The sequence below is a fragment of the Python bivittatus genome, unplaced genomic scaffold (assembly GCF_059951505.1).
Source record: "Python bivittatus isolate LINGU-HERP-01145 unplaced genomic scaffold, Pbiv_v1 ctg000340_np1212, whole genome shotgun sequence".
Lineage (NCBI taxonomy): Eukaryota > Metazoa > Chordata > Lepidosauria > Squamata > Pythonidae > Python > Python bivittatus.
This window is the reverse complement of record NW_028277056.1, coordinates 5,549,049-5,560,367: the sequence shown is the minus strand read 5'-3', so window position 1 is coordinate 5,560,367 and position 11,319 is coordinate 5,549,049. Positions and strand designations below refer to the sequence as shown.

Here is an 11,319-nt window from a genome sequence, read left to right as displayed (position 1 = left end):
CAAAATTGAGGACCCCTAGTTTCAGGAATTTTATGGGTGATGCCCATAAAAACAGGTAAAGCTTCAATCATTCCATCTTGGTTTTCTTGACCACATCCTATGGGCATTCCTGACCATGGACATTTCTTCTGGGCAAGTAGACACACCTCTGAAGAAAGCAATGGATTGTAGCTCTTCCCACTCCCATTTTTCTTTTCTAAAATGTGTTTGGGGTATACGTGTTGCAAATATAGAGTGATATAAGAACCACTGCTGTAACAGCATGCTGTATTTCCATATTTTTTAAAAATTATAGCAATAAGTAAATCAAAGCAGGTGGGGTAATGTTCCTCTTTCTGATTCTTCTTAAACTCGAAGGTGGGGGGCTATTGAAGCCACAAAATGGGTGCCAAGATCCATTTCCAGCTTGCCAACCACAGGCTACCCAATCCTGTTATAAGTGTTTGGAAGAAACCAAGACTGAAGGAACAACTAGAGCCAAACATAGATTACTGTACTGACTTGTGTCTTGTCTCTTGCGGTGATTGGATAACCCTTCTGCAAACAGTGGGTGCTCTGGTCTCATGGTCCTCAGCCAACGGTGAGATGAACCGGTTTCACAAATGGGACAAATGATGAAATGTTCTTCCTGGCACTTTGCACAGCCTTGTCTTGGTTTCTCGTAAGCCAAAAGCTATTGGGAGAGATCCATGCGGTGCCAGGCTTGATGACTCAATGTAGCTCTCTCCCCCTTGTTTATGGGCCAACTATCTAAACATGGCAAGGTCAAGGGATAATACTGTACAAGCAAGAGTTTGGAAATGACTCCAGACTGTAAATAAAATCACATTAGCAATCATAACAAGTCACTCCCTCAATCTTGAAATTCCCTGAACTTGGTATTGAACAACCAATGGCATAAAACCACCCCAATCATATTTGGTGACAGAGACCAGGATTTGGGCATTGGTATATAAATTGATACCTTCCAGATCAAGAGCTAGGCATCCTCACAGCCAACCTAGCTTGAAGGAGAAGAAGGTTCAGTCCCTGAGAATCCAGCCATGGAGAATCACTATGGAGAGAGAATCCTCATGCAAAGATACTTCTCCGCTGTCCGTAACATGGAGCAAACGGTGATGTTTCCCAGCCTTCTCCAGGGGGTGTTGTTGGAAAATCAGGAAAATATAGTTGAAGACAATTCTAATACGAAATGCTCCAGCGACAGAGATCTGTATGAACACTACACGCTTCTAAAATCCATCAAGTCAATGGTTGAGAACGGCCTACCTCCTCTTAATGACAAGAATCTCAGCTCCAGGGAAGAAGCTACAGAGAAGACAGATCTTGAAGGACTCTTTCAGTATCACATATCTGGCTTATATCATGTCCTCAGCCAACTGACAAGTAGAGCCAACACTGTGACTTCTAAGTACAATGAAATTCTGGGGCAGATCAATCAGAACGGGATTCCTTTCCGTTGGTAAAAATAGCACTGAACAAAGGGTGAGTTATCCTTGTACAGCAAATGTCTACTTCTGTTCCCCTGTTTGCATCTTCTGCTGTTCTAAAACTTTCTCCATTGGAACTACAGCATGACTGAAAAACTATTTCATGTACTCTGTTAATATTGTAATTCTTGCTAACATGATCAAAGAGCCAGCCAGCCAGCCAGCCAGCCAGCCAGCCAGCCAGCCTGCCTGCCTGCCTGCCTGCCTGCCTGCCTGCCTGCCTGCCTTCCTTCCTTCCTTCCTTCCTTCCTTCCTTCCTTCCTTCCTTCCTTCCTTCCTTCCTTCCTTCCTTTTCTACAGTATTTATGGAGAAGGATTTAACAGTCATCGTCTTTCCATCTTTAATTCCAGATAAGGCTTAGTCAAGGGTACATTTTCCAATCTTCACAGGTCCTCAAATGTTTCTATAATGCCATTACTTTTCAAACTGCAGGTATTCGTGTTTGAATCCCGAGTATTGTAAGAACACGTATTCTTTGGAGATTCCAAAACAAATGGTTTTGCTTTGACTTGGCTACACTATGCAGTGTTTACAGATCAGGCTCTAGACTGCTTCCCCCCAGGATGATGTTCTCCATATATGTTAAATTACAGTTCCATAATTCTCGTCAGGCATGAGTAGGGGTTCAAAAAATTCAAAATGGTGGCCACAACCATACAATCAAAGCCAACACATTGACTTTTTTGACCCCCTACCCCTGTGGATGCCCCTCAGCACAGAACATCCCAGAGTCCCAAATTAGAAGGGGATGAAATACCTGTATACATTTCTAGGGATGAGTTTGGAGAAACCTTGGCTTAAATTAGGCCTCAAGCCTCCTTGTTAACGTCTTGTATGCTACCTATTTTTCAGGGCAAGCTGTACTCTGCAACATGGATGGGTTGGCACGATTTAGGGTCCTCTGGCTGGGAAGAAGATCTTGGATGGAGAGTCGCTGAGAGAGATTTATCTGGTGGTTGTGGAACGTCATACTTGAATCATTCCAGCACTGATATTTGTGAACAGAAGAGTTTTCTATGCCTGGTTCTGCTAAATCTAGGCTTTGTGGGTTATTGCTTTTTACTATTTGAAATTGTTTGCTGCTTTAAAAAAATAAATGATTGTATTTCCTGCTGTACAAGCTGGTTTTTCATTTAGAACATAGTTCTTCTAGTCGTCTGGACCTTAAGTAGTTGCTGTGTCCACTCTCCTATCCTTGATAACTGAGGTAATTTGAACTGGAGAAAGAGCACCCAAACATGTAATTCTTTAATTACTATTATTGATTTGGTTTGGGGTATATCCCACTTTTTCTCCGAGAGCACAAGCGGCTTCTGTGAGGATCCCCCTTCATTTTATTCCCTCCCCCAACAGCAGCCCTGTGGCGTAGATTGGATGGGGAGAGAATGATTGGCCCCAAATCTCCTACTGAGTTTTTATGGTCCGAAGTGGACAACCTCTGAGCCTAATTCAACACCTTAGCCAACATACCCCCTTGGCCCTCCTGGTTCCCAGCAAAGCCCAGATTGAAAGGACAGCTTCACTGTGGGGAATACACTTGGATTTGGGGAACATGTGGGTGCTGTCACTCAACGCCTCCCATAAGCAGACTGTTAGGCAGGCAGGCAGGCAGGCAGGCAGGCAGGCAGGCAGGCAGGCAGGCAGGCAGGCAGACAGACAGACAGACAGATAGATAGAGTCTTTGAGTTAGTGTTGACTCCTGGCAACTGCCTGGACAAGTCCCTGCAGTTTTCTTAGCGAGATTTCAGAAGTGGTTTGCCATTGCCTGCTTCCTAGGGCTGAGAGAAAGTGACTGGCCCAAGGTCACCCAGCTGGCTTTGTGCCTAAGGTGGGACTAGAACTCATAGTCTCCCAGGTTCCAGCCTGATGCCTTAAACTGCTACACCAAACTGGCTTTCTCCAAGACGATGATATATGGGGTGCACAACTGCTTATGACCACTTGATGGCAGCAAAGAGGATCCTGCCACCCCCTAGTGGCTATCTGGATATTTGTAGCCCAGATTTTGTAGTTCTAGGGTTGCCTGTGGGCAAAATGGCTGTCAGGCTGGGCATGACCACCCACAAAACACCAAATACCAGAATGTGAACTGTGAGGCCTCCCCCAACATCCCAGTTTATCTTTTGGCCCACTTCCAAACAAACCTTGGGGCTACAGTTACCCAACATTTTTGTTTTCCATGATTGCTCAAGGAACCAGTATGGTATCTAGAGGCATTTAAGAAGAACAAAACCTGGCCCATTGCTTTGCAGTTAACCAGCTTTTATGGAATTTTGGTTTATATTTACAAGAAACTAAAAAGTATTTTAGAAAGTTGGGGGCTAACACAAATGTCCCATAGTCACCACACTTCTTTCTCATCTTGGAATGTTCAACTAATTGTTGGGCTTCAGGGCAGCCATTGGCACTTTTCGCAATGCCCCAAACTGTCGCTTGGTGAGAAAGCAAGAGAGCTGGGTGGTGCTGGTGGCTCCACCAGAAGATTGGTGAGAAGGAATTGGACAGTGGAGTGCGCCTCTTTATCTTAGGTGCATGGCGCACAGAACTCTACATGACTTTATATTTTCATGTAATGATTCATTAAGCAGTGCAGAATTAAGCATTTATGTTAGTCACTAAAGAGTCATACTTGGGTGATACTTTCTTTCACCCTGTCCTCGGTGACACACGTGTAGAATAGGATGATCTTTCTCATCTTCAATCCCATTGACCTTTAGAAACAGATACTCCTTACCTTTGAGATGGTCCCATTGCCACTTGGTATAAACAAAGACTCCTTGACCTTGATGGTCTCATTCTTGGTATAAGGGCAAAACATTCCAAGATAAGATAGACTTGTCGTCCTTGTCCTTGGTAAAATCCAGCAAGATGAGACCGTTGAAAAGCAGATGTGCTTAATTAAGGTTCAGAGCCTATATAAGCTAGTCAAAACCTCCATGGGATGGAACTTCAGTGCAGACCTAACCAGGAAGACGATGCATCGTTGCTGGCTTTGAAAGGGTCCATCTCCCATCATCTCCCTGGGGTTCCTGACTGGCAGAGGGACATAAGATTTTTCCTTGTTTGTCTTATAGTATTCTGGTACTTGAATATTATTTGATTGCTGCCTTGTGTTATGTTATAGTCTTCAGTATTCTTGGATATTCCATGATTCCATGTCTCACGTTATGATATTATGTGGCTTTCTTATACTGGCTTGGAGTAAAGACTTAAGCAATCCTATCACAGGGTCATTGCTTACCAATCCAAACGAACTTGTGACCCAACCCTGCTGGGCTGGGAAGAGAGCAGTTCAGGCCCCTGCAAAGAAGACCTGGAGGAGCCCACCGTGCCTTTGTAACAAAAATACAAGATGGCAGACGGGGAGGCGTGTTGCAAGTCCTGCCCCTCTTGTACAGGCACCATGATGCACCTATAATAGGGGCAAGATGAAGGCAAAGCTTTCTCCCTTGCTCCTGACTTACAGGTAATATATTTTCTTCTATCGGTTACAGCTAATGCGACCAACACCTGAAGGCTACTTTGAAGTTTGACTGATCTGTAGCTACAGGAGGTTCTCTTAGAGGAGAAGACAAACGTTTACAAGCAAGCAAGCAATTGATCAAGTTGGTTGCATCAGCTTCCTGTGAACCTTGTCAAGAATGAACAAAGGTTGATGGTTTCTAACTGGCTTCTTTCTCTAGAAATTGTACAAAGAGACCTGGTTTCTAATTCTTGGATAGCTTGGGTTCCTAATCACTTTTTCCTATTGCCAGTTATTTATTGTATACAGTTCCTCTGCTGTTGTAATAAGATTATTCTATTTGGTACCCAAAATATGGGGTTGACTCTATTTAGTTACCTTGGCTAATGCTTGCTGATTTCAGGGGCCTGAACCACAAGATCCTGTTCACCACTGCACAGATTTTGACACACATGTGCCCGCAGGCACCTATGGGCTCAACCCCAGCCAAGGAATTTGTCTCAGGGCTACGATTGTCCCCTTTTTAGAGAAAGTATGTCCTTCTTTCCTTTTCGGATCAGTAACATGAACACTGTGGATGCAGTGATGTAAAAATGGGCAGAGTTTCAATCACACGGCTGTGGACTCCCGCCTGACTTTTTTGACTTTCTGGTGCTCACTGTTGTCATTTATGCCCTTTATTAAGTTCACCAATGACACACTGAAAAAAAAATTTAACCAGGGGAAAGCGACAGGATTTCCACCTAGAGTCACTTGTATAGTGAGATGGGCGACATATATAAATTTGAAAAATAAATCAATAAATTTCTGCTACTTTCTCTAACGATAAGAAAAAAGGGACCAATTGCAGCCTTTTCACAGTGCTAAAGTCTGCCGCCCCATCATTTTCCACGCAGCCCATTTTAACTTGGAATCAAGGCCTCTCAGGCTGGATCTGGCAGCTCCGTCTCTTTCCGAAAGGGGCCCTAAGCTGTGTTGCAATGGCCACGCCAGCCAAATGTGGGCAGCTCGTGGCAGGTCTACTCTCATGTGGCGTTCTTGCCCGTGCCAAGCCAGGACAATCCCACCCAGGCAAAGTCTGGGGGCAGAAATCCAGGGCCTGATTTAGCAGGATGATGAGAAGTTGCATGACGCAGCAAAGCCGGCTCTGTGCAAACCGAAGTGAAGTAATGGGAGGGGAGATTGCACAAGGCCACTCAGTCCAGGGTCTGAAGCAGCCTTGCAGGGCTGAGGGAGTAACATGCCAGCAGTAGAAACAGAAACAATAGAAAAGGTCATGAATGATTGGTGTAATATATGGTAACTGAGGTTTATTATTATATGCATAAAAATGGAAGACTACAGAAACACTAAGAATGGAGGAATGGATTGTGAAGAGGGCTATATAGATTTGATAATCAGTCAGTCAATCAGACTTGGAGCAGTTGAGCCAGGAAGATCTGCTTTTAAACCTCTCCCCAGCCCTGGGGCTGAATTCCTCCTTTCGGCAAATTTCCTTTCCAGGGTGATAATCTGAAATTTGCTATCAGCAATCCATAGCGGAGACACAAAGGGGACAGCGACTCCAGCAGAGGGAAATAAAAACCTTTCCCTGCTGCAAAGGGTTGTTCCAGTGATCTTCCTCTTTCCTCCCTTTTTCTATCTGAACGGGTGAATTACTCTAGCATTGCAAGCCATGAATCGTTTAACGATGGTTTCCAAGTAAGACCCAGGGGCTAGATTCACAAAGCATGTTAACGCCAGGAATAAGAAACCAGGGGACCTAAGGAATGCACAGTGGTGTCTGAAAGCAGCCTTGGAGCCTTGCACCACAACCTCTGTCTTTTGGGGCATGTGTGCGACATTGCGATGCGCCTAGGAAAGGGCCGAGCCTGCACTGCAAAGCCACAATGCTGCTTGCATCACCCTAGCTCGCTCCTTCGCCATGGAAGCCCCTGGGCCCCGTGTGTCCCTTGAGTTAATTGCATGCAAATCCTGGGTTTAATTCCAACCCCTTCCAAAAGGTCAAAAGCTATCTATCACCCAGGAGAGAAGAGGGGCAAAAGATGTCAACCATTCCTTTCATGGAGGGGGCTGTCGCCGACCCCGCCAAAGAAATTTCCTCTTGAAGAAACTGAAGACGTTGCCCACCGCGTCTGAGCCATACGCCAGCCTTCACGAACACCGTGAAGTGGGGCCACGGGTGGTCCCAACAAAATCAAACCAACCATATTGTCGCTTAGCGGGAGGGGTGGACTTGGTCAGTAGGTTTGGAGAACGAAGGGGCAGGCAGAAGAGATCCAGGAAACCCCTGGAGGAAAGCAAGTCCTCTCTGGATTGCTTCAGACCCAGGAAAACGCTCAACCGTTCCAGCCTTCGGCAGCCCAAAACTTCATGATTTGTGATATGGGTTTCCAAAGCGTTCAGCTGTGCAATATCAGTTTAGTGACACAGCTGTGCAATATTAGCACAGTGACACGGCCACCCCGAATGAGCAAAACAAACAGAGGGCCATCAGCTTCCCCCCTGCTCAAGACAGATTTCACACTCCGGGGATGTCTCCATTTTCGAAGAAGGTTCTTGTCCCCAGTTGGGGTCATCAACACTGAGCTGACTGCTCAGCCTGACGCGGTTGGATGGGATGGTAACTGTTATGGATCTGTCTTATCATTTGGGGATGGGAGAAGTCTGCAAGCAGGACACCCGTGATATGGGAGCGGTGTGGGGGGGTCAAAAAAGTCAAGATGGCAGTTGCAACCAGTGGTCGAAGCCCCGTCCCCTGTCCATGGGCTTGTAGATAAAAAAGGGGTGAGGCTTTGATTGTGTGATTGTGAGTGCCACCTTGACTTTCTCGATGCCCCCCACCGATGCTGCTTTGGGCAAGATTGCATTTATCTCTGCTTGGAAGAATCTAAAACCAAAAAACACGGGAAGTGTCAAGAAAAGCACCTGTGTGCACAGCAGTCCCTTTGAGCTTCACGTTGACTGCCCCAGATTTAACTCAACTCAACATCAACTCCTTACCCATGGTTAACTGAACCCCGGTTAAGCCAATTAACCCCACGTTTAAGTTCCCACAACACACTAAACATATGCTATTCATCTTGACCAGGTTCACACAGTGGACTAGTCTGAAGGTCTATAACAAGGTTCTATGTACTGTGTGAACATATTGCCTAGATCAGAAGCTGGGTCAGTGTTTTGTTCCTTTATGCCACTGAACATTTCTGCACTAATTGATGACACGGAAGATGCCAGAGAGTTATAGAGAGAGAAAGGGCTGGTGCATATAACTTTCCATTGAGAAAAAAAATATTACTGCCATAGTGTACATGGGGTGGGGTCAAAAAAGTCAAGATGGTAGCGGCAATCACGTGATCTGAGTCTGTCCCATCTTATGCATGCCATGGGCACCATGTTGACCTTTGGGATGACCCCCCCCAACACCTCTGGCAGCATCCAAGGTTTTCCAGCCTTTAATAGGAGGCCTTACTCCGTGTAGGAATTAGACCCTTGTTGTTCTCCAGGGATTCTCAAGCTCTTAGCACCTCTTGGAAGTGATTCCTCTGCATCAGCTGAGCTGCCCAGCATGACTCAGTTGGCTGTTATTGATCAATATGACCCAGGAATCGGCTAAGGTCAAATTACTGGATGAAGTCCAACTTCAGAGTGTCAGAATGTGTAAATAAAGTCACTTTGCCAGCGATAGAGGAAGGTGTGTTTGACGAAGGGGTCTGATTTGCGGAGAAACAAGGAGTGTCCTTTGATGGAACCCGGCCCGATCACGCTAGTCGGGGCTGATTCCCCCTCTTGCTCAGAAATGGCCACCAACTGCCCGGCAGGCAGGACCACCCTTTGCTCCCTGCCATTCTCCCAACTTGGTGGAGACTTCCACACACCGGCTGACTTCCGGCTCCCAGAAAGTCCCTCTTCTGCAGCCATGGAAAAGTACTTCTCCGCCATCCACAAGATGGAGCAGACGGTGATGTTCCCCAGCCTCCTCCGCGGGGTCTCCTTCGAGGAGCAGGAGGACGGCTTTGGGGGCCAGTCAGACGGTGACAAAGACCTCTATGAATATTATGTCCAGCTGAAGTCCATCCGATTCCTGGTGGAGGGCAGTCTAGCGCCTCTTGGCGACCGGCTGGCCAGCTTCACCCCACCCCGGAGAGACCCGGGTGCCAAAGACAACGCCGACCTGCAGAGTCTCTTTTCTTACCACGTAGCTGCCCTGCGTCAGGTCCTCCAGCGGCTGACCCAAGCGGCGAACGACGTGACCTCCAAATATAACGGAATCCTGCGGCAGATAAACCAGAGTGAAATTCCCCTTCGGTGGTGACCTTTCAGGCCCGAAGCTGTCAAGGTAAGCCATTCTCAAGAGCCCCCTTGGCTACGAACCTTTAGGAAACGTTTCTGCCCTTCAGAAAGATTCAACTTACAAGGGCAGCCACCAGCTGTGTCCGGGGGCCCGGGGGGGAACGATCCCATTCTTCTTTAGTGGTAGCCTGGCTTATGGGGCTTCAATCACATGGTTGTGGCCACCATCTTGAATTTTTGACACCCCTGCCCCCAGACTGGGAGCAGGTGAGCCAGGAAGACCCGCTTTTAAACCTCTCCCCAGCCCTGGGGCTGAATTCCTCTTTGGGCAAATTTCCTTTCCAGGCCGATAATCTGAAATTCGCTATCAGCAATCCATAGCGGAGGCACAAAGGGGACAGCGACTCCAGCAGAGGGAAATAAAAACCAAGCGCAGTTAGAAATGCCCGTCTTTGCACGTCTGGGAATTTCAGCTACTGTCACACGAACGCACAGCGAGGCTGTGTTCGCACAACGTGCTAGACGGGGGATGAGTGGTGTGCAGGCCGGCTCGTTGCAGTCGCGTGCCGTGATCTGGGCATCGCATTAAGCTGTTGTGTGCTTTAATTGTTTGGGCACAAACTGTGACGTGAACACTGCCATTGTGTGGTGAGGAAGATGCGGGATCCTGTCTTCAGGGGCAGCCCCCAGACGTTCCCCCACTCCACCCCTTTCTGCCCCGACTTCCATGCCGGGCTGCAACCATCATCCCTCCGATCAGTTGTCAAGGTCCATTAACTGGGTTAGGACGTTCCCCAGCCCCTTAACCTCCCCTCTGAACGCAGGCGTGCTGGGACCGGCACTGTCTAACTTTCCCAATTATCTTCCCTTCCCAGAACAAATCCCAGAACGTCTCTCCTCGGGAAGAAACGGTGGAGGCTGCCGGAGAAATGTTCCCCGGCTGGACGGGGGACGGACGACAGCCCGAGTTCTTCAAGCACTGAATCGGACTTCACGGCGTTCTTATTTATGCCTGGGCCTGAACGTCCGGGGCTCCTTATGCTTTAAGCGCTAACCCGGGTCCATCTGGAAGGACGATGAGCTCCTTCTATTGTCAGTGGCGTCTTTAACTGTAGCAGTTATTTTGGAATGTAAACATGTGTTTTATTGCTGTTAAACTACCTTTATTATGGTTTATACCCAAGCCTCACAGGACATTTATTCATGACATCTATACTGTACTCTGCCCTTCCTGCTTTGCTGCAGGCCTTCCTCTTCTCCTTCTAGGGCTTTGGAGGGTCCTCCCGCAGCCCAGCCTGAACAAGGAGTTCTTCTCTGGCAAAACCAAGGGGACCCCCACTCCACGCCCGGATTTGCTCCAGGCTTCTGCCTTGCCAACGGCTCACGGCCTCCCAGCTGCTGTCCTCCTGCAACCAGGCTGGCAGGAGAGGAGAGAAACCTCCCCCTTCTCGGTCAAGACTGGTGGGTGGAGAAAAGAAGGGGAGAGGGTATCTTGTTGGTCCCCCATCCAACAGGTCACTCTGTGGGAATGAGAACTGGCCACAAGGGAGCCCCCTTCTCTCCTCTCCTCTCCCGTTCTCTCATTCTGCATCGCCAGGGTTGGCCAGAGGCGGGGAGAGCTGGCTTTGGGGCGGGGTGCAGGTGTTTTCATGGTGGGGAGGTCAAAAAAGTCAGGATGGCGGCTGTGACCTTGCAATCAAAGCCCTGTCCCTTTTTTCAACCTGCAGTGCGCATTAAAAAGGGTGGTTCACAACAAACAAGGACAAGCAAAACAGAAGAAAGAAAATTGTGGCACTCTAGGCATATCCCTCGTTTATCAAGACCTGAAGAAAATATGGAAATTGCAAATGAGAAAGAAACAATCTCTATGGTTGGAAAAGATTAGGAAAATCTGTGCCAGAGGGAAACATATTGTGTCATTTCTTTTATTTGTGGAGAAAGAAAATGCCTTTTAAAAATGGGTAATTTACATTAATACTTAATATCCCCCATAATGATTCCCTTCTTTGCACCATAGTTCACAGCCACCATCTTGACTCTTCTGACCTCTTCCCAGATGCCCAGCGCAGCAG

General features: G+C 47.4%; 2 protein-coding genes across 2 annotated transcripts; both read left to right on the top strand.

The window, feature by feature from the left end:
* The first annotated feature begins 927 nt into the window (after nucleotides 1–927).
* Nucleotides 928–2,611, top strand: LOC103048594 (mid1-interacting protein 1A-like). The gene is made up of 2 exons (XM_025177328.2): nucleotides 928–1,485; nucleotides 2,344–2,611. Exon 1 carries the CDS (start codon nucleotides 1,044–1,046, stop codon nucleotides 1,464–1,466), a length of 423 nt encoding a protein of 140 aa, XP_025033096.2. The 5' UTR covers nucleotides 928–1,043; the 3' UTR covers nucleotides 1,467–1,485; nucleotides 2,344–2,611.
* Nucleotides 2,612–8,768: 6,157 nt separating this feature from the next.
* Nucleotides 8,769–10,404, top strand: LOC112543156 (thyroid hormone-inducible hepatic protein-like). Its single transcript, XM_025177359.2, has 2 exons — nucleotides 8,769–9,293; nucleotides 10,123–10,404. The coding sequence occupies exon 1, from the start codon at nucleotides 8,874–8,876 to the stop codon at nucleotides 9,267–9,269; it is 396 nt and encodes a 131-aa protein (XP_025033127.2). The 5' UTR covers nucleotides 8,769–8,873; the 3' UTR covers nucleotides 9,270–9,293; nucleotides 10,123–10,404.
* The last annotated feature ends 915 nt before the right edge of the window (nucleotides 10,405–11,319 follow it).